At 42.2% G+C, this 23,766-nt stretch overlaps 1 protein-coding gene across 8 annotated transcripts in view; it reads left to right on the forward strand.

The window, feature by feature from the left end:
* The window catches only part of pbx1a (pre-B-cell leukemia homeobox 1a), a 53,076-nt gene extending 32,017 nt beyond the window's left edge, over positions 1-21,059 (forward strand). Inside the window, exons 1-8 of one of the 8 annotated variants that reach the window (XM_080907560.1) lie at positions 7,848-8,199; positions 8,509-8,759; positions 10,319-10,509; positions 10,679-10,814; positions 12,090-12,249; positions 13,160-13,272; positions 14,405-14,503; positions 19,272-21,059. In XM_080907560.1, the coding sequence (XP_080763686.1) occupies positions 8,190-8,199; positions 8,509-8,759; positions 10,319-10,509; positions 10,679-10,814; positions 12,090-12,249; positions 13,160-13,272; positions 14,405-14,503; positions 19,272-19,364 (1,053 nt within the window). In that variant the 5' untranslated portion in view covers positions 7,848-8,189 and the 3' untranslated portion in view covers positions 19,365-21,059. Of the gene's footprint in view, positions 1-7,847; positions 8,200-8,508; positions 8,760-10,318; positions 10,510-10,678; positions 10,815-12,089; positions 12,250-13,159; positions 13,273-14,404; positions 14,504-19,271 lie in introns of those variants that run through there. The other 7 variants (XM_080907556.1, XM_080907558.1, XM_080907557.1 and 4 more) reach the window with 7 other exon arrangements.
* The last annotated feature ends 2,707 nt before the right edge of the window (positions 21,060-23,766 follow it).

Genomic DNA, 23,766 nt, shown 5'->3' on the forward strand with positions numbered 1-23,766 from the left:
CAGCATTGCAGGTCCAAAATTCCTCCACGTTGTGCTTAATTGCAGCAGCTCGAGTGAAGAAGAGTAGTTGTTCTTGCGGCTATAGCTTAAATCCCGGAAATTCATCCTCCAGGAAAGTGTGCTGATATTTTTAGCTTTGCTGTGACTTATCATGTGGCAACAAAAGTGTCTTTTATGGATTTGCTGGCGTGTGATCTAAACTTGTGGAAAGCTTCAGGGATTTTGCTGTATGGTACAAATGAGGGAAGCTGAACAGCTACCAGTGATTTAATCCATGAAATATACAAATGTTGTCTCTAAAACAGAACAAATTAACTACTGACCAGTCAAGAAGCACACAACACTAGCACTTATCTCATTTGGATCTGGCTCTGATGTCACTTTTCCTTGATGCACAGATAATGTATATGCTGTAGGTTATCTATATATAGAAAAGACAAAAGGATCTATTTGCAGAAGGCATATGGCTAACATCATTATCATGCCATTCAAAGCACTCAGTGACCACTTGTGCTTTATGGAGGGACGCATTGTCATCATTGGAGATATTGCTCCCAGTGGGCATGAAATGTATCATGGGATAATCTAAGTAACCACTCAGAATCTTTTTTAATAGTATAGGATAGCGCAGACTGAGCCATGTGACTGTGAATAGGCTCTGTGCATCATGTTAGTAATAAAATGTCCCGGCGGCATCTCTGTGTTTCTGTTCTCTCTATATTTTCCCCTGTAAAAAAAGAAAGTGGGTGTAGTTTTTTTCCTTCTCCTTCTTCCACAGACTGTGAGCCAGGTTTGCTTTGCGGTGACGGTTGTGTAAAAATTCATGTTCACATGTTGTCGAGTGAAGCCGAGCACAGCGAAGCAGAACCACAAGCACTACTGTCTATGAGCGGCCATATGGTGGGTGTCCTTGCATGGTAGCTTAAGGGAGCCTTTCTCCCTGAGATGAAACAATTTTGTTCAGCAATGAACCTCGTCTCTCAGCCTTTCGTGTTCATCAGACCCTGCCCCATCATCCACCTCTGAGATCTCACAGTGTATCACAGCTCCCGTCAAACTGCCTTGAGCAGGGATGGCAACCCTGGGCATCCCAGGTAGACCTAAACAATCTCGGTCACGTGGGTTCTGCCTCCCCCCGCTAGTCAAAACCCACCCCTACTCGTCTCGCCCTGCTCCGTGCCTCCAGATGTGGCTTAATTTACTGCGACTCTGCTAATTGCTGTAATTAAGGATTAATTACTGTTAATTACCGTCGCATAAACTCATCACCAGTCAAAGAGCGAGGCCTTATGAAATGTGCCATGCACAGGAACACACACCGCGGGGACTCGAGGAGGATTGTTTTAGTGGACCTCTTGTTTTGTGTCTCGTCCTGGTGCGTTGGGAGGGCTTGTAGGGCAGCAGTTAGGGCAGGACGCTAACTATCACGGACAACCTCCTCCTGGCTCCGAACACTTCACACATCACCTCCTCACCAACTGTTGCCCAGGACAGCGTCAGTGCGCTGGCATTTGATTAGAGGCTGAAAAAAAGGGGTTTGTTTAGCTACTTAAACAGCAGGGGGAAAAAAATATTGACAGCTCGCCTAAAAAATGGGGCTTCATGGATCAAATATCTCATCAGTGCTGAAACTCATTTTACTTTGCCAGTAGTTTTGAGACATTGTTTGATGCGTTGGCCCACCCTTTTATGAGGCTAGAATTTTTCTGCCAGTACTGAAGCCCATGAAGGATTGACGCCAATGTTTCATACGCCCGGCCACTCTCTTTAAAGTCCATGAATATCAGATTCAAAAAATGGGCAGACGATAAATTCAGCATGTATGGTTAAAATTCTGGCACCTGTATATTCGTCCCTCTTCTTCTCTTCTTCTTGTCACCTGTCTTATTGTGAAAAAAATCTTATAAAACATCTAAAAATAAATAGATTTTTTTAAAAAAGCCAAACCCTGCCTGACGTTTATCCAAAAATGAATACGACCAGTCTTTGTGTACTTTGTGGTATCCTGTGGACTGTCCTCTCTCCACAGAGACATCTTTGTCTCTCTGCTTGCAGGCCGCCTGTGCAGCTCGCTGGTCCACAAGCTTGTGACTTCTCAGCTATTCAGTTGCTGTGGTTTCCTACGCAGCCTCGAGCAGTTGGAACTGCATGGGCTGAGCATGAGTTTGATTCAATCAAGGAGATATATATTTTTTAAGACACCTTAAGAGAGACAGACACCCAGGGGCTAATGTATTGCCTATTTTGAATAATGAATTATTTTAATGAAGGCTTTTAAATGGGAGTGCTCTGCATTGGTGGCAGGGCGGTGCACTGAATGGTCTTCTCCTCTGGCGCTGGCTGCCTCATTATCAGGCCAGCCCCTCAGGCCTCAAACTGGCCTGCTTAAGCCTCAGATGATGACGATAATTACCGTTATTAGGAGTAGCTGCAGGGGGAACTTGTTCTGAAAAACACCAAGCTGAGTTCTTGCCACCACCGCCGCTGCTGCCGCCGAATGAGAAACTGCCGGTCGCTAGTGGAGAAAGCCGGAGAAGGGGAGAGACAGAGGGGAAGAAAAAAAAAAGCAAGGGATGAGGGGAGCGGCCACCAAATCCGCCTAATGTGACGCCTGTCAGCTCGTCTCCCACCAGCTGTCACCTCCCAAATGCACTGGGGTTCATTTTTTTAATTGACACCTCGCTTTCCTATTCCATTTCTATTTTTCGCCTCTCATTCTCTCTCCATCACTCCTTGCCAGCACCATCCACATCTCCTCATCTCTGTCTGTCTCTCCAGTATTTCTCTGGTGTTTTTCCTTGTCCTTTTGTGTCCCCATCCCCCCACCCAGTGACAGATACAACACTTCAGCTCTGCCCCTTTTCTGCACATGATACTCGAGATGGCTGATAAAACATAAAGCTGTTTTTAGCGGTACTTTATGACTATGCCCTTGTGTACTGAGGCTGTACAGCTTCCCATTATCTGGTGATGGAGAGAACATTTTGGGCCTGAGAAAGTTTCCCATGAGTTCATGGATAGCCACAAATCTCGCTTTGAGCTTGAAGTGGAAAACATTTTAGGACTCCTTAAAGCGGCACCGGACAAGCACGCCCCTACTCACTGATAATAATAAATACGTACAATAATTAGCTGTATAACAAAAAAAAAAGGATAATTAATTTTCCCATGGGCCAACAGTAAGTAACTGGGACCAGTAAGCTGAACTCATTTCTGCTCAGTATTAATTTTTATCTCTTTATAAGCTCACTGGTGTCCCAGTTACTCTATATGGCCCCTTGGGAAATTTAATGGCCCACCCCTGCCTCACTTAATAAAGAAAAAACACGAATACGGATAAAAATTCAACTAAAAAGGAATTTAAAAGCTAAAATGAAATGAGCTGGAAACTAATTGGCAGTAAATGGAAAATTTTAAAGCGAATAAAAAAAAACAAATACACTGAAAAAATGCTAAACTTTCAGTTTCTTTCACTCTCCTTTTATTTTTTTGCTTTCCTCCAACAAACATGGGTGTTTTTCACTTGTCAGCCAGTTTCCATATTTGCTTCCATATTGGTTTCCATACTTGTTCCATGTCCATCATTATATCCTCTTCCTGCTTTGGTTACGCAATCGAGCCTTAATTACTTCATGACAATAAGTCAGAAAAAAAGAACCCCAACTCGTCTCTTGCCCCTGTAAACAGCTCAGTGTTAAAGAGTTTTCATGCGCAGGCTGTGAGCTATGATTAGTAATTTCATAATGATTGTCCTTTCTTTATTAAAGCCCAGATTCAATTCAATAGAAATGACCACATATACAGTAAATTGGATTTAATGTAACATAATATTCATTCAGTGTTCTCGGTAATGATAATTGCATTGCTCAGTAGTTTACCTCAACTCTGTGGGGTCAGTTTGAAAAATGTCACAATACCGCGTTTTATGATGATTGCTTTCCCGCTACCAAGTGAAATGTGTTTGTAACTGTGAGCATTGAAGTGTCGAGCTTGAAAGCCGAGATCAGTGCCGTCGGACTCGTCTGTACAGATGAAACAGTGATTACCTGATCGGCGAGTTGACAGAAAATTCAATCACAGAGTATTGTGACGAATGCAGGGGTCAAAAACTGACCGGCATCGCCTGCTGCAGCTCCCTGTCGTGAGGATTCCAGTTTTTGCAGTCGATTTAGTAACCTAATATCTTTGAGCTTGGTGCTGTAATTTGCACAAAACGACAGGGCTTTGGAAATTACAGATCGATGCTGAAATACGTACTCTTTCGCGGCTAAAATTGTGAGCTCCTCACCTCGCTTTGAGAGGAATTACCCTTTGAACTGCCGCGATATTAATCAAATTTAAAATAGTTTCAGTGCATCAGAAATAAACCAAAAGCAAGCAGTTCAATGAAACAATGCACGCTGGAGAGGAGAATTATCTCTGGGCCACGTTTAAAGAGAGCTCCACATCACAGTGTGATTGCAGGTCTTAAGGAGCACTAGAAAGAGGCTGACACATGTCGCCGTCTCTGCTATTATGCAGTATTATTTTGAGCCGTTGAATTGTGGGTAATGTAGGTGCCATATTTTGACACTAAGGAAGAATGAATGGAATTTAAAATGTGTCCATTTAACTGTCCATTGTGAGTCAGACAGTGTTATAGGTGCGCGACGCTAAATCGGCGCAGTAATCTTTAAACAGCTTTCCATTATCTCATTGACAGAACGTACGGAGCCGGAGAAAGTTCGCGCATAAATCACACATCCTGCAGAAACATGGCAAAAAAGGACTTTAAGGATGAAGAATCTAAATGTTTTCACGGCTGATATTTTGTCGAGATGTCTGATTGGCGAATTCGTAACGATTGTCCTTTTCTTTATTAAAGCCCAAATCGAATTCGGGAGGAATGATCACACAGCGCATACCGTAAATTGGACGTAATGTAACGCAATATTCATTTAGTGCTCTCGCTGATGATAATAGCATTGTGTAGAAATGTAGTTCACCTCTACGTCGTGTCTGCATGAGATATGGCTCAGTGCTGCCTCTTATGAAGACTGCGTTATTGGGCTTGTATCAGATGCAGATGAGGGCAGGATGGTGAACTCCTTGAAGGCGCGGGGGGGGGAGGATTTGTATTAGTGATACTTGTCATGTCTGCTGTAAATCACGCTGCTTTTTTCAGGTTCCTAGGTTGTTGTTGTTTTGTCTCAGAATGCTGTGTGGCAGGGATGAATGGTGGTGATGTTACATTATCATGTGGCTGTCGCTTTCACTCCTGCTGACTGGTCTGTGACAGGCCCACACACACACACACACACACACACACACACACACACACACACACACACACACACACACACACACACACACACACGCGTTTGTGTCAGGAGCAGGCCTGATTTATTAACTGCTGAAACCCAAGATGACGTTTGCCCACACAATCAATACAGAGCACAGCCACTGCCTGGTCCTCTCTGGGGTCATGTGATGTGGACAAGAGCTAGGCAAGAGAGAGGACGCACACATACATACACACTACGGGGCTGTGGAGTGTATTGCATTACTGTATTGATGGGAAATGGATCCAGTCCAGTGTTGGCTGCTAGCTGCCAGTCAGAGGCAAGAAGGCTAAACTTTCATCGTGGCTGTCAGGGACATCACTGCTGCCTTGTTTGATTGTAAATCTTCCTAATTGTGACAGAATACTTTGACGTCATTAATTAAACATGTTTTCATTTAAAAAAGCTTGCAGGGCGCCAGGCTGGGTGCTCAGGGTAGTCCGGCAATGTGCGTAGCTGTGTATTTTTTTTTACTATGTGCTTCCTCATTATTAAGAGTGCTTACATTTGTTCATCCAGTGTGTTTGCATGTGTGTTTGTGTGTGTGTGCGTTCCTTGTACCTTGAGTCTCCCTGTATGAGTGGGTGGCTTAATCGTCATGTTTATTTACACTCCTGTTGTCTGCAAACAGCAGGCAGTGCGGCGATGGGCATGAGCCAGCTCTTAAGGAAGTAAAACGGCATAAATTAATCCTGTCAATAAGCAAAACAAAGGCTTATTCTTAGAAGTCCATTCATCATATAGGAAGTGGCTCGAGAATAGTTTGCGATGCACATTTATTTTTGCCCTTTTTTTTGGTGGTTGTGGGGTTGGTGGCCCAAATCTCGGGAAAGAATTGACACAAGAACGTGCAAACAAAGGGAAGGAGAGACGACAGGAGGAAGGATGGAGGGAGGGAGGGAAGGAGGAAGCGACAGAGAGGGGAATTGCGTCCTCTCATTGTTCAATTAAGTCTGTCGGTAATGATCAAGATGAGATGATGGCCATCTTCCTTTTATAGATAGTAATCTGTGACTGTCCGTGGAATAAGAGAATCGCAGAGTGGGGCGGTCTCCGCTCCTTTGTCGCCACCAGAGAAAGTCAAAAGTGTGTGTTAAAGAGTTTTTCTTCTCTTTTTTGCTGCCATTGTTGTTGTTGTTGTGCAACTGTTGGGAGCGGGTGACTTATTTTAATAGAGGGCACTCGCCTTTGTCAGGTGATTACGTTAATGTATAGTCCGTGGTCGCAGAGTTCACGACGAGCGCTTTGACTGGCATTGAGGTCTAATCGATTTCATTGCTATTACTGAACAGAAATAAATAAAGCTGATGGCTGTGGTTGGGGTAATTATGCCACAGCACAGTGAATTGTTTGATTTTCCTTATTAATTGTATTTATTTAATCCATTTCATGCTTTTAGTTGTGCACTCGGGGACTTGGAGGGAATGAATAAATCACTCTTAGGCTCATTAGATTCCCCCTCTGGTAGGGATGTGCCACTATTTTGTCAGAATCAAATTGGCGAGTGTTATAATTTCCCGCTGGTGTGATTCACATGAAAAATATCCACATATTCATCTACCAGCACATGTGCACATGCGCCCACACACACACACTCGCGCACATGCGCCCACTCCCCCCCATCTGAACTCCTGACCTTTTCCAGCCGTCTGATAGCCATTGACATTTGCCTCCTGAGCTGCGCTTGCTCACGTGTTGGAGCTGATGGGAATGGATGATGTTATTGCTGGAGGAGAAAAAGGGAGGGAAGGGGAAAAAAAGGTGGAGGGGGTGGATGTGGTGGTCGGGGTGGTGACGGGGGGGGCAGTTGAAAAGAGGTGGACTGTGGTAGACAAGCTCCCCACGCGGCTCCTGGAATCCATCTGGACCCCCTGCTCCCCGGAAAGGTCACAGGGCGTCTCAGCCTTACATCCTCATTACAAAGGAGCCGTCGCTGTGACCTGAGACTGTTTAGCTACAATATGGCTTTCTCTGTCACACAGCCTGTCACATCCCCTCACTGCCTACAGCCATCACGGAAGGGACGTACAGTATGTAATGTAAGACCGTCCTCTTTAAGCATTTTGATTGATGTGTGGATTAAAGTGTGCATGACAAATGTCGTGGCAGCTTTGTCTTTGTCCTTGAAGACAGGGGATGGAACGGAGGGGCTGCACCTGGTCGGCTGTTTTCAGCTGCTCGCTGAAAAGCAGGACGCTCTGCTTCTTTACCGAGGGAGCCTTCTGGTGGCAGAAAGAGGCAGGGCAGTAAAAAAAACCTCGTTCTCTGTTTGAAAGTGAGGGTGAACCACTTGTGCACAGTTAAAATAGTGTTAGAAGAGCCACCGGCGGAGAGTTTTCGTGCGAGCTGAGCCTGCACTTGTGCGTGTTGTGGTGTGGTATGTCATTTGTGCTTGTCCACCTCAGCAGGCCTGTCTTTGCTGTGTTTACACTTCACTCTCCACACCATGGGAGATGAGTGTCAGCCGAGAGCTGAGCGCCTGTAGGTATGAGAAGCTTCAGTTTAGCTTCAGACGCTGTCCTATCTAAACAGTGGCTGTGGCACCAGCGTCCGAGGCGTGCTGTTATTAGGCCGTGTACAGAAGGGAGAGATATGGATACAGCTTGAAACAAATGTTAGATTTATTCCTACTGAAAGAATATTTTCTTTGTTAAGTGATGCATTTTGAACTCTTAATTATGATTAATGTTACTATATTTCTTTAATGTACTCATCATTTTTCATTTCTGTGTGTAAATATGGCACTGGGACTATTTTATTTAACTCAAACTCTGGCAGGACTCATAATTGTTTTGTTTTTCTGTTTAGACATTAACAGGATAATAAAGCCCTCAGCTAGAAACTGAACCTCAGCTAGAGACATGAAACATGAACTCTGGTAGGAGTCTGTGTCGTTTTTCTTTTTTTCTTTTTTTGCATGAAATGATAGTCAAAAATAATGAAATGATAGTTTTATGCTCTCGCTCAGCTGCCAGCCTGTGTAAGGCTGCAGGTTTTTATGGCGTGGACTTGAACTCTTTTAATGACGCCTGTATTTCAGGGTGTCTACTCAGTAAAATGGAAGAATACTTAAGACTCCTTTCTCAGGCGCTGTAAAATTTTTATACCCACAGTCATTTTGAACACCCATGCAGATCGGCCCGTATTACATCATTGCTCTCGTGACCTCTTCTTCTGTCCTCCACAGTGCTCAGTATTCGAGGTGCCCAGGAGGAGGAGCCTCCAGACCCCCAGCTGATGAGACTGGACAACATGCTGCTGGCGGAGGGCGTGGCCGGACCGGAGAAAGGCGGCGGGTCGGCAGCTGCGGCCGCCGCAGCGGCAGCCACCGGCGGCATTGGCGCCGACAACTCAGCAGAGCACTCTGACTATCGGGCCAAGCTGTCTCAGATCCGGCAAATTTACCACACAGAGCTGGAGAAGTACGAGCAGGTGGGGGTAAAGCAAGCTCATTCTTTATTACACGTTGCTTCAAAACACATTCAACACTTCCTCAGCTATCATGGATCACGGATTTAGCTCAGGTCCTCTGTGTGCACAAGTTATTTATGTTGCTGTTTTAGTATAATGCGAGTGCATACATAAGCTGTATGTAAGTGAGGCTTTTTTCCTGAAATCTGAGCCCTTTGCTCAACGAAAGACACATAAATTTAACCCCCCTTTAAAAGGATGATCTCCCGTATTGATGTGCCCATGAGCCAGTCAATGGTACGAAACTCCCTTTTTTCTTGGATTGTGTATATGGATATATGTAACAAGGAATCCTGTGTGTAAATTCATTATTTTATTAGAGAAAACCTTTTGTCAGCAAAAATGTGATTTTTCTATTCTTTGGTGTTAAGTGTTTGAAAAAAGGCAAAACGTTGCACTTTCATGTTGATGGATACAGAATCTGTATTTTGTGAGAATTGTTGGCATAAATTTCAGCAGTTCCAAAAATCAATGTGGATGGAAGATCTTGCCGTTCTGTCAGTATGACCTCACTGTTTTTGTAATGTTGAGGATCTGGCTTTTCATTTTAGCTTTCTAACGTCCCGTCCAGACCAGATCTTCTTGCCCTTTGCATGCTGGGAGAGGCTCCACGCTGCCAGCCTAAATAGGAATAAGTTGGTAAAGGACAGACGAGATATTTTCCTGAGGATGTTTAAGTAATTTTGTCAGTCTAAGAGTATAATGTTCTTGAAATCAGCACTCGTGGGACAGGCAAGCCGAGCCTTTCGGAGATGCTATCTTCAGCAGGCAAACAGCCATTATATCAGTCACACACCAGCTCTTTTCCAAAGACTGTAACATCTTGTCATTCCCGTGGAAGTCAAAGCGTTCTGGGTTTGTCATCTTCTCCGAGGAAGGCTAGTCATCGCTAACTGTCAAAGCCAATATACACCTGAGCATTTTTGTGTCACCACGCTATGTACACCTCACGTGGTATGAGTGAGTAGTGTCTAGCGTGTGTGTGTGCAAGCAGAACGGCTGCTCAGTGCATCACTTTGACTGACGTAACCCTGGTGTTGACAAGCAACAGACACCTTGACTCTGAATGCAGTCATATCCAGTGACTGATTCAGACAGAGAGAGAACGAGGTAGACGGAAAGATGGAGTGAAAAGAGAGGGAGACAGTTTAAACCTCTTGAACATGAACGGGACTGAAAGCCTGCTGTCATTTTAGATTTCTCTTCACTTGTCACATTCTCTCTGCTATTGAAGAGAAGTCTTTTTAATATTCAGAGCACTGCAAGTGCTCGCTGCCTCCGCTGTATGACTCCGCTGCCACATTTGTTTGGCTTGAAACATCGCTGCGTGTCTGCCGCTTTAATTCAGACTATTCTTATTACCTCTAACACTACTGCTGTTACACTGTCAGCACTGCTCGTGCCAAGGCTTACCAGTGAAGGTGCAGGCTCACCAGAATCCAATTTCATCCTTTTGTTCTGTCTGAAGCTGTCGAGCCTCTGCGATAGTTATTCTTTTTATGAATCCTGCCTGTCTGTGCATCCAGGCGTGCAATGAGTTCACCACCCATGTGATGAACCTGCTGAGGGAGCAGTCTCGAACACGACCCATCTCGCCCAAAGAGATCGAGCGCATGGTCAGCATCATCCACCGCAAGTTCAGCTCCATTCAGATGCAGCTGAAGCAGAGCACCTGTGAAGCTGTTATGATCCTGCGCTCACGCTTTCTTGATGCCAGGTGTGTGTCTGTGCGCCCCCAACTAAATCTTATTCATATGTACTTATATTTCTATTTGACTCTAAGCTGCTTTTTTGTTATCACTCCATTTGATTTTGTTATTACAGTTATTGATTATTGATGGTGCAAGGGAGGAGTCATTTTTCTCTTCTGTGTTTTTTCTGATCAGGCGAAAAAGGAGGAACTTCAACAAACAGGCGACAGAGATCCTAAACGAGTATTTTTACTCCCATCTCAGTAACCCCTATCCCAGCGAGGAGGCCAAAGAAGAACTGGCCAAAAAATGTGGCATCACAGTGTCACAGGTAAGATCCTAGGCAAATTGAGAAAATTAGGCTCTGTGGTAAGTGTGTTGCTCAAAAACAATTCAATTATTCTAAATCAGCAGGGCTCTGTGCTTCAGCGGTCGGGAGCACTGTCAGCCTGGGGTTACCATTAGAAACACTCACATTAAAAACAGTTGGTTTTCTTAGCAAGTTGTCAGTAGTTTCCAAAGCTACCAATACCTTTCCAGGAGCATTTGACAGTCAGTTGATGAAAAAATGATTCACAGTTTTTTCATGGAAAGACTGGATAGTTACAAAGACTTTAACTATAAAAGCTTCTTTTTTGCATGCATTTTCTTTTTGTACTGTAACATTTTTGCTTTATCATGGATCCTCATTTTTCTTTTTGGGTTGTTTCATTGTTTTTTGTTTTGTTTTTTTACTCAGTTGGTACGCTGGCTATAATTTTCCATCACTTCTTAAATAAATACTAGTAATAAAGACGACCACCCAAAAATCTAATTTGAATAGGGCTAAAAAACTCACAGGGAATAGCAACCAAATTCAAACATGTAGAGCGTGGCAAAAGCTGAATATGGAAAGTTGATCATTTACCTGCTTGAAGTGCAGAGCCACTTCTGCCTTGGGCTGTTTTATTGGAGAGCCAGTCAGCCAGTCAGTGTAACTATGCAGCATGAATTGGTATCATTTCTATGACAGTAAATGTCAGAGAATCTGCATATAAGAGTCGTTAGTGAATTTCTTGTGATTGCTTCAACTTTGGACTCAGCAGCTTTGCAGTGTCATGCATCTGCCAATTTTTTTGTTTTGTTTTGGGGTTTTTTGCACCAATACAAGATTATTTTTCTGACTTATCTTCAATAGCAGATTATTTTTCTGTAGAAATACATGAAATGGGTTCTAGGTTAGGTGGTAACAGTCATTTGCAGTTCAACTGCAGGAAAAAGTTAAATCTGGTCCATGAAGTCCTCATCAAAACAAGAAGAGTGCTACTGGAATACTGCTGTTATATTTCTGTAGTGCTGAGAAGGCCTCAGTTTTCCCCCAGATAAGGTGGAGGAGGTGGCTGGAGAGAGGGAGGTCTGGGTGTCTGTATAAGCAGAAGAAAGTGGATGGAGGGCTTTCCATATTGCTCTGTTCCATGAGAATTAATTCGCAAGCAACATGAAATACCGTGCAAAGAAGAGAGGAGGTTATTGTGCTAACTGGTGTACATGGCATGACTCAGACTTTTTAGGTGTGCAGAGTATCATCTTATATTTGCTTTTATTTATCTTGCTACCGTCTTGACAGGTATCAAACTGGTTCGGGAACAAGAGGATCCGATACAAGAAAAACATCAGCAAGTTCCAAGAAGAGGCCAACATGTATGCAGCGAGGACTGCAGTCAATGCAACCAGCGTGTCCGCTCACGGCAGCCAGGCCAACTCCCCATCTACTCCCAATTCAGCAGGTGAGCTTCGGGCTCTGATTAAAGGCCGCTGGGCTATAGTGAAACAAGTTCCATCAATAGAGGCGTTATCAATATTTGTTGTTCACCAGAGCAGATAGAAGCGTAAGATGGAGCGTATTGACGTTCTCATACCAAAGCCACAACTCAAGAATTCAGTCTCTGGTGATGTTTCTTATAGACTAACAGAACGCTCTCCTTAATTAACCCAGTAATACACTTTGGCTTTCTTGCCGTTCTTCTTCCATTTTTCTTCCTTTCTTCTCTGCCGTCGTTATCTTCCTCCCTCACTCATTCGCTCTCTCTTTCTCTCTCACTCTCTCTCTCTGTTATTGACCTCTTGGTCTTGTGGACGTTAATTTTTCCTGCCTCTTGTCCGGTTGACCTCATGTATGCCATTAAGCTGCTCAGAGGGCAAGCGGAGTCTTTTGTCATATAGAGACTTTGCGACTGTATTGGATTAGGACCGGGTGTTGAAATCAAGTTACGCGATGGTCTCTTTACATCTGGGGAGCTGGGGTCCATTAAAGGACGAATACGATTCTTTGGGTCTTCCTGCAGATCAATTATTACTTCCTTAATGAAACACTAGCAGCACGGACATGTAACAGTAATATGATCCATGAGGCTCGTTTTAATTGGATCTTAAACAGTTTTACGACGAGAACCTGTCGGATTGTTCTTGCTGGTTGATTCAGTGCGTCTATTGTGTGCAACTTTGTAGAAAAAGTCTTTTTCATAATGCCTGCCACGCTCTCAAACTAACCCATTCAATGCCTTTGTGCTTATGCATGATTTCATTTTAACTCCTTTTTCTGTCCCCCTCTTCTTCTCTGTTACTATCCCCTTTCTTCTGATCCTTCTCCTCCTGTCTGCGCATCTTTCTTTTTCTTCTGCCTCTGTGTATTCTCAGGTTCTGCTGGCTCTTTTAACATGTCAAACTCCGGAGACTTGTTCATGAGTGTGCAGTCCCTCAATGGGGACTCGTACCAAGGGGGGCAGGTTGGGGCCAACATACAATCCCAGGTAGGCGCCTCTCCAAGTTTAGCATCCCATGTGGCCGTAAACTGGCACATTCCTGAGCTCGTTTGTGATGTGGTTTAACCGCTGACCAGTCTGGGAGTTTAGATGCCCACAATAACTTGACCTACATTGTGAAACGGAGGTTATACTTAGCCTGAAGCACTACATTAATGTAGAAACCATTGTCAAGCCACAGTTGAGTAGACGACTGCGGACAGTTTTGGAAACGGTGCAACACTCATCAGCACCTCTGACAAGAGTTCACATAGCCACTGGTGCACTTTGTAGCTCCCTGACCTTGCCCCAGTGGACAGTCATGACCAACGCAGTGTTACAACTCTCACCACGGATTAAGGAATCACCACCCGTAGTGAAGGCCTCATTTGGTTTCAGTGCTTTCGGCATCACTTCCTTCTCCCTCCATTCCTCCTCTTCTGTTCTGATCAGCACGCCAATCGCTTTAGGTCGTTCATGAATATGCAGAAGGGACGGCCCTTATCGTAGATAAAAAGGTCTTCGGGGTTTGCCCTTAATTATTGAACCCGAAAGGGTTTATTTTTCTGATCACGAATGAATGACCTCAATCTCAAAGATTTGCAAGTATAAAAAAGGCACAAAGTACAAATTCATATATGTTTGTCTAGTTGGTAGAGCAGTCAGATTTGTTGTGAAATCCATATGGAAAGTGTGTTTCTGGGGAAAACAAATATAAAGAAATATGAATTGGACTGTGGAATCTGGAAAGAGCATGACAAAATGTTAACAGTAGAACAAATCCTGCATCACACCATGGTTTTATTGGCAGCAGGTGATACTGTGGCACTTCATCTGAGTGTTTGCTCGACTTTAAATAGTTTAAAGAAAAGACACAAGTCTGGACATAAGAATATACAACAAGAACAACAAATACATTGATAATTAGCTATCCTATATTTACTCCTGTGTTTTTGTCCTTTTGTGGCGTCTGTTATCGAGCTTGTAATAGAGGCCAAATCATTCTGATTCGCTGTTTGTAACCTTTTCCTGTTTATGATACCCTTTTACTATCAGACTGACCTTTCCTTGTGCATTACTGTCTTTGTTATCCAGAGCTTTTGTCTTACTGGTCCTTTTGTCTGTGTCCCCGCTGTTCCAGGTGGATACCCTTCGCCATGTTATCAGCCAGACCGGAGGATACAGTGACAGCCTCGCAGCCAGCCAGATGTACAGTCCACAGGGCATCAACGTAAGACCTGTAAACAATCTCATTCTGTCCTTCTCAGTGCTTCTTTGCTCTTTTACTTTGCAGTGATTCCCCAGCTGCACAATGTTGGTGATATCGCCTAAATCTGTATGCACACTAAAATGCCACTTAGCAGACTTTGCCGGGGTTGGGCTGTTGTCCAGCCATTTGCCCCCAACCCCCCTCTGTCTTCTGCCCCAGTCGTGCCCTATGGTGGCAGGCAACGAGGCAGCTACCAGGCTGAGTAGCTGGACATGCTCCTAGCCTGTCGGAGGATATTAGCGTTAGCGAGGCACCTGCAGTCGACAGAAACAAGGACACAGGTGTCATCGTCGCACCAGACGCTGCTCTGTCATTGCCACTGTAGGACGACATATTTATTTCCCCCCTCCAAGACTGGCTTGGAAAAAAAAGAAGTTCAGAGTTGCTGCTAATCCTTAAAATAACTCGTTAAGCAGCCTGTCAAAGCCTCAGCCAGTTGTCTCGGTCTCCTTGCTGGGCCGGGCAGGGCGGGACAGGCAGCACTCGAGGCAGTGTGTTAGCATGTAGATCCACAGCGACAGGCCGAGCGGGGCTGAACAGAATCAATACGACAGTCACAGGGACAGAAAGAGCGAGGCTTTGGGCTAACAGTCCAAGCACATTGGCCAGATCATTCATCCACAGGAATAGCAGCACTGACAGCCAAGCCTGCAACACCCCTCGTGCTAAAATAAGAACGAGGACGCGTCCAGCGCGCTGCAGCATGCAACAGGCTCATTTTACATTTGTAATTTAGACTAATAACAGCACACCAAATTATGAATCTCTGACCTCAGTCGCGCAGCTAATTTGGCTTCTTTCTTTTTCTTATTAATTTTGCTTTTTGTTCATAAAAAAACGCTTTTTATATGTGGAGGTAGTAGAGGATTATAAAAAACTTTGTTCTGCTCTAAATGCTTTTTTCTTTTATCTTCATTAGTCTTTGAGGATTTTTTTAAACATCAAATATCAAATGAATTAGTAATTCAGAGAAACGTAGCGTATCATGACTGCAGTGTAATTGTCATACATAAATGAGTGGTTAAACTGCAGCTACCATAAATGGCTTCATTAATAAATTGGAACTGGATGCTCAACGACGCATTTGGTTTTTAAGTGCTTTTATTGTCAAGGCAAGCCCCACCCCACCAAAACTCAAATGAGCCACCCTGCAAAATTCAAATTGCAGTAATCGATATATTAAAAATAATTAAAACTAATTGTGCTGTTTGTTGTGAAATAGATCGCAGATCCAGCCTGAGTAGAAACACTTACTTTGAAAGCTTTAGAAAAGAATAGAAATAACTATTTCGGAAATTCTTAACAATATGAGGCTCTTTTACAGTTTTACTAACAAAAATTGCAGTGTTTTATTGAAGCTTATGAATGAAGTCGTGCATCTATTTAGCCCAAATGATATTTTTTTTATATTCTTTCTAAGATTTACTGACTGAACTCTCGTGGTTCACCTCTCCTTCTTTATTCTTGAACAGCAATTACAGCCCCTCAAATTGCTAGTGGGTGTCGACTTTCTCTGAGACTGGAAATGCATTTTTTTCCCCTCCTCATTCTTTCTTTTTTCCCTCTTCTTGCTTCTGAATAAGATGACAGACGGTCTTTACACAAAATAACAGGGTTTGGAAATAAGAGGCTGCCAAAGCACATTCCCAGCACTCACTAATAGCGTTGAAATTGCAATTAATGGTCTTTAGCCAACCTTTTATGATGATTTGAGAAGGCTTCCATTTTAAAGAGCTTTTTTTTTATTGTGATAATTTATTCTTTTATCATCCATCTCAGGGGTATATTCTGAGATATATGAAAGGTCTGCGTATTCGCTGTTTTATCTTTGCTGTTTATCTCACATTATGTCGACCATGTGGAGGTCCAAGTGAAAGAAGTGGCATGATAATTTATTTCTTTTTCTGAAAGCATCGTTTGACAGTTTTTAGTGCTTTCATTTAGAGGTTTTAGGAGCAACATCACTGCTTTTGAGTAGAGCTGGGCGATAGAACGATAACGATATGTATCGCGATATAACTTTTACTCGATAGAGAAATTAAGCTATCGCGATAGACCTCGCCGCTCTTGTCCTCAAAAAAAAAAAAAAAAAAAAAAGGTCAGCCAATCCAAATTAAGTAGCGCAGAGCCGAACCAATCACAGCCGCAGCGTCACGTCGCGTGACTTGTTACGTACAGCACAAGTGCCAAGCCGCACGTGTGTTTGTTTGGGAAGCAGCCAGCGGGTAATGGAGCCAGCGCGTAATGGAGGAAATGAGTGTGCCGACTAGAAAAATCAACCGAGCGTGACCGAAGAGAAAACAGATGATGGTTCCAATGCCGGAGAGATTGTCGAACGGAAGAGCCATAGAAGTTCCGTAGTGTGAAGGTATTTCGGCTATTTCAAGTCTGACAAAAAACAGAGTAGCGTGCACTGTAAATTGTGCCGAAAACAAGTCTGGAAATACAATAAACTGGTGCATGCATCACACTGTGCGCCACGTTATTGTTTCGGTGAAATGAATTTCTACAATGCTGTTACTATTAATTCTACTCTCTGCAGTGTTTAAATGCTTACATATACACACAGTTACTGTCCCTCCACACATACGACTCGGTTCTGCTTCTATGCCCCAGCTTTGTTTACTTTTTCCCACCGAGGCTTCTAGACTTCTGATTGGCCAACATTTCTGCACGGTTAGGAATCTAGCGCCACCTGCTGCTTTGGCATGTTCATAGCAGCGTTTTCCTTCATTTCTGCCTTTATGTGTGGACGAGATTATTTTTTAAAACGAAAACGGAAAATCTCCATTTTCAAAAATACCCGTGTACGTGTGGACGTAGCCTCAGTCTCTGACTGGAAGCGCTAATTCGTCATTCGGCTTTTGTCAGACTAAAGTAACTGTTAAAACTGTTTGAAAAGCTCAGCTATACAACAAGGAGAGATTGAGAATTTCCTTTTAGTTCTCAGTTTATTTGATATTGACAAAAGTTAGTCAGTTTTGTCTGTTCTTCTGTAAAACAAACTAAGATTTATTTTTAGAATTAATATTTTGTTTCTAAGTGGATTTGACAATTTAGTAGTCTGCTTCGTTTGTTCTATTTTGAAACTTAAACGCTTTAGCGGCTGCCTTTTGTGTAGTTTGCAATATTTGCCTTTATTTATCTGAAAAAGTCTCATGTTCCTTAAGTACATCTACCCTGTTGAACTTATTATGGGAAATAAATATTTAAATAAAAACAAGCTGCTGATTATTTCACATTTTACTTGTGAGCAACGGCACATTTAAATCTTACAAATATAGTTATTTGGCTTATATCGTGTTAGATATCGTTATCGACTGAAATGAAAAAAACATATCGTGATATGAAAAAATCTCATATCGCCCAGCTCTACTTTTGAGGAAGTCTTTTATATTTGTTTTTACGTTTAGGGTTTACCTGGTATTCTTCATATATATTTAACAACAAAACCTGCTAAGCAAAACCTTCTGCTGTGAATATTTTTCGAAGGCGTTACCTATAGCGTACTCCTTTTTATTGGCAGGTGTAGTTCCACATTTATTATCTTCAATCAATACACTAAAGATGTAAATATTAAGTAGTGTGGTTTATATTACATAGATGTCATATAGAAGGCAAAGAGTGCTTTTGTTGGGCTCAATATTTGGCTCTATTTGAACATATCTGGGGGGACGGGTGAGTCTGTACAGCACACTGTAAAAAGGTTTGTGTATATTTTAAAGTAAAACTGTAATTTTCAAAGAAATCTTCACTATTCATTAGTTTTTCCAAGCAACCTTACCTCAGTGAATTACAGTAGTGACCCAGCATACTAACACATATGCACACACCTATTATAGTATCTTCCTGTAGATATTAGAGTATAATCAGTTACAGTGTAGCTGTATGGCGTATGGGTACTTTATAAAACTAGGGTGTAGTGCACCGGTAGTCCCTTGTAATGAAAGCATATGATGAAGTTTCATTTTTACAGCAAAAAGCTCTATAAATCGTCTTATTGTCTCCCTGTTTAAGAGTCCAATGGGCAGATTAATACCACTCTCCTGTGTGGTCATTTGGCTCAACATAAAGAAAATATTCCAGCCTCGCTCTGACAGGAGTCTGCAGATTAATTAACGCATTATAACGTATTAATTTACTCTGCACAAAACCGAAGTGTAGAAGTTGTGACCAGCGTCATCCCTGGCATATTTTGATTTTAAAGAAAACAGGACATAATGTGTTAGTGAGTAGCAATATGCCAACGTGCAGATTGTTTTTATTATATCTGATCAGAACCAGCCGAGTTAAACACCTCCAGGCTCCAGCCTCATGGTTTGCATGAACCTGTGAGGTAAACTCCTCACCTAACTCTTGTTCACAACACAAACAGGAGGAGGAGAGTTTTTACTAAGAATATTTTATTTTGGGGTAAAAAAACATGTTTTTTTTCCTTCTATTTACTCTTTTCTTATAAATCTAGAACCACTCTTTTTATTTTATTTCATATTAACTGTAGTTTGTGTTTATTTGTTTTAATTTTAGTGATTTGGTTTGGAGAAAACTAAAGAAGAAAAGAGCTCTGTAAATGCATGATGACTCCAAAGTCAGTTAAATAACAACCCTGAACAATAACCAAGCTAATCGTGTTTGAGATTTTTGACACAATTTAGCAGCCCATCCTTAATATAAAGAATGATGATATTTCATATCACATTCATATTCACGCTAACTTTGTCTTCTTGTGTCTTTACAGACAAACGGTGGCTGGCAAGATGCTCCGACTCCTTCGTCAGTGACATCGCCCACAGAAGGACCCGGAAGCGTTCATTCAGATACTTCCAACTGAATATATCCATCTCTACACTCCATCCACGAAAAACAAACAAAAAATGTAAAAAACATGAACTGACGTTGCTATTCGCAGTATTAAAAAAAAGAAGAAGAAAAAACGGAATTCACTGCCCCACCGTACGGCGAGGTACCACGAAATCCTAACCAGAAAAATTCAATAATATTTCCTCTGCTTATAACGATGGACTTTTGGGATACAAACAAAAAGTTTCACAATAAAAAATATTTCAAAAAATTAAACGATATTGCAATCAATGGAGATGTTTGTACAGATTTCACATTATAATCAGAGGGCTGGGGTTCCTTATTCACTCGTAATGTTTTCGCTCATTATGACGATAAGATAAAGCAAAGAAATAAAATCATTGGTTTTAACTGAAAATACTTCATTCTACCTCTCAGCCACTTAAAAAAAAAAAAAAAGTAGAAAAATGTCAGTGACCATTATTTGTTTTGTAAAAATGAAACTTTTGTCTTTGCGAGCAAGAGGCACATCTTCTTACTTACATTTTGTTGTCTCTCACCTATTCTATGGTACGCCATTTAGACTTAAATATTGCTCAGTTGTTTACAATGTGTGCTTGACAAAAAGTATGTTCATCTTCCCCTCGCTGTCTCCGACGAGTCAAAACCAAGTTCTGTCAGGAGATTTTTACCTCTAAGGTAACCCTGTGAAGTATGTTATCTGTAAAACAATAAATAAATACCTGTCATCAAATCAGACAAGCTTGACATTATTCATTAAGAATCATTAACCTAGACGATTTTACACAATGTTGGTTTTGGTTCTGCAGATACACGAATGACAGATTTAATAGGAAAAGTAAGAATTGTGTTTTTCTGAGTTCTTCTTTATCGCAGCAGATTCTGATCATGCCAAAACAAAACTGCTCAGTTTACTCACCGTGTTTGGTTACTTTGTTACTAATCCCGATCCTTTCCGAGAGAAAGATGAAAAGAAATATTGCTTTCATCGCAGACAAAAGTTTGTCAAAGACGCATGTAACTCAGTTTGTTGCAATCCACTTAAACGGGGAAGTCATTATGCTAATAGAGTTTTACATGCTCGCACAGTGGATCTTTGCTCCTGAAGCTGCGGCGCAGGCCCACAGATGCTCGTAGCATGAAGCCAATGATCACCGTCACGACGGAAGGAGCAGGTGGATGAACTGCGGCTCAGCTGAGGACAGTTTTTGACGTGTTACGCATTTTTTGTTGAATTGTGTCCTTGTTAGGATGTTCATTTGCATATAAATCAGTGCATTATTCTGCTGGAAGTGCTTTAGTAACTCTAGAACTGACACCAAAACAAATATAGATGTTTAAAGTCATGCTTGCCTCCATACCTATCAGGCTGATTCTTCTCAGTATCAAAGTTTTACAAGGAAGCGTTAACGATGAAGTACTTAAAGAAGGGACGAGTCATTCTGTCAAATAATGTGTTTTCTGAGCAGTCTAACCTTGTTTATAGACACTTTTTATGTTGTGTGGCCTATTTGTTTGTATTTGTATTTTTTTTATGGTGTGCTTAATGTAGGCTCCTATTTTTTTTTTTTTTTTTTTTTTTTTTTTTTTTTTCCTATTCTTGTGAATTAGCTCATGGGTTTTCAACATGTGTTAATGTGCACCACTGTGCTTGACTTGCTTTGTTGGAAAAGGGTTTTCAACACATTAAAATGATATGTAATGCAGAGCGATCATACATCCAGCATTTTTTATTATTGTGGCTTTACGAGACAGCAACGACTCTACGTTTTTGCTCACACGGAGGCGTCAATGGCGCGATGGTAATCACTGCTGTGATAACTGAAAGTCAGCCAAGGTTAGTGAGCCCCCACTCCCTTAATGGCTCCACATCTTCCTACCATTCATGATGGCTCTTGTCCAAACATATTCAACATATTTGGACACATGCACTCAGATAAAAGCACACTGAACCAAATCCAAGCATTTACAGTGAACAGAGGGTTTTGTGTGTACTGAGGATGTAACACACATGTGTTTATGTAGCATTTTTAACTTCAGGTTGTACCTTAGCCATACACTCATAGAGCAATTTATTCTGTACACTTAAAGCACTTTATCTACCTCACAAGCAAGTCCAATTTAGAATCACCAGTTAACCTGACAGGTATGTGTTTGGACTGAGGGAGGAAGCTGGAGCACCTCCAAACAGAGAGGTCCCAGTTGTGGATCTTCTTGTTGTGACTAGTGGTGCTACACCACTGTGCCATCCAGAAACTTAGAGTGTATTGACTGTGAGCCACAAAAGCTTCTGTATATACTCATCAGCACCTCTCACTGGCTGACACTGACAGGCTCTTTCTTAATTGGTAGTATTTTTCAGCAGTTGTTACAGACTGAAGTAGATTTGGTCTTGTTAATATAATTTTTTGTCATGTTTGTTGATATCGTGGGAGCCCGGTCAACACCTTGAGCTCCTTGTCATGTTGCTCGAGCAGTTTTTCATGATGACAAATTGTCGTGCTGGGGGAGGCTGCTGCTGATGGCGGTTGTTGCTGCTGTGTGGGTTGTGCTTAGTATGTCTGCATAGTATTCACATGAATGTCAGGACCCAGGGGTTTAGATTGTTGCACAATAGGTTATTGCATTAATCAATGTGATTCACGTCATGTCATGACAAATCCAAAGACCAAGACAAAAAAAAAAAATCTCTTACTCTGTCATACTCACCAAGCTCCAAGCTCTTTGTGTCCTGCTGAGGAAGGAGGCCTTTAAATCAATCAATCAATCAAAGCTTTATTCGTCACATGCAGGTTGCCCTGCAGTGAAATAGGACCCCCCCCGACCTTACACATATAGCACAAACATTACATGGGAGACCTATTTTGGTTTCTTCCAGCTCGATATATTTATTCTTGGACCAAAGTAGCTTTGTATGATTCACAGCTTGGTGCGACTCCTCTGTTCATCTACACTTGCCAGTTACCTTCCTCCTCCTTAAAACCCAATTTTTTTCTGATTGGATTCCCCTCATCAACCCAAAATTCAAACAAAGAAGTCTCACCTTACACCTTACATAAATTTTTATGGTCTATTGAGTTTTTCTGTAAGCTTAAAATTCAGTTCTTAGTGTGGCTCATGATGTGTCTTAGTAGGATAACAATGCAGGACATTGCTCAAGCAAAATCACTTGAAGTCCGTGATTTGGCTCAAAATCTGATAGAAAATGAGAAAATGATCAGATTCTTCAAATACAAACAACACCGCTGACAATATCTGAATGGACAGTTGCATGTCTGACAGAATTACATTCATAGCAAGTGAATATTCATAATTGGCCAAACAACAGGGCCGAGGGTATGTGGGAGCAGTTGGTGGTATAGTCTGCGGACGGTCAGAGGCCTTGACTGCTGAGCGAGTGTGAAGTGCCAAAGCCAAACTGCTCCCCTGCACCCCGAGGGCAGCGAAGGAGCCGGGTTGTGCTCACCAGCAGAGAGGGCCTCAAAAACAATCTGACAAGACTTCTCATCTCCTGGCCTCTGCAGTGCTGCAGTAGATGCTCATGAGCGAGATTATTCCAGTGTCAAGCCTGCAGCTTTGTCATCTGAAACAATAACATCAAGTGAGATAACTCACGCAGACTGAGTTTTACTTAATTTTTGAGGGATTTTTTTTGTCATGCAGCGTAATTCTCACACCGCCGAGGTGGTGACACTGCACAGGCCAACTGAAATATAATGCTGCTGTTGACATCTGTTTTCCAGCTGTCAGTGAAGCACTGTTTAAATTGCAGCTGCTGTGGAAGGGGCATGGATGAGTGGCTCAGACACCTTGTGTCTCCCTCTTCTCAGCAGAGCCCATACTGCTTGAATATGCAGTGAAACTACCACTCACACATTGCCTGGATGCTTCATCTTAAATTCACTTATTCACACACTGTAACCCACAGATTATATCATGCACAGGAGACAGGGTGTGGCCCCTGAATTTTTCTGTATTACAGTCTGTTACTCATCTCTTATTTTTATAATGGCACAAGGCAACGTTTTAATGAATGTTTAAGAGGGGTCATGTATCCAGGCTGTTTAAAGATTCAGTTACATGAAGACAAAATGATTGATCAGAAGAAAAGCTGTGTACAGAAGAGCCAGAAGTGTTTGTCTTCTTCCACTAGATGGCGACTTTAACACATTTTGTCAAAACTTTCACATCCTCCACACTGTGATATGGAACAGGAAAGATTGCTTTCAGTATTTCCCAGTGGGAATGTTTTGACTGAAGTAAAACCCTACCCTATCAGTAATCAGCATTTCAGTTTTGGGTTTTTCCCCCAGTTACTCTTGCACAACACTAAAAACTTTCGTTATATCCCCAGAGTGATGACGCCTCTTCTGTTTTCTTTGCAGCTGATCCATCTCTTTCACTCTTTTCTC

Source organism: Rhamphochromis sp. 'chilingali' (assembly GCF_963969265.1).
Source record: "Rhamphochromis sp. 'chilingali' genome assembly, chromosome: 16".
NCBI lineage: Eukaryota > Metazoa > Chordata > Actinopteri > Cichliformes > Cichlidae > Rhamphochromis > Rhamphochromis sp. 'chilingali'.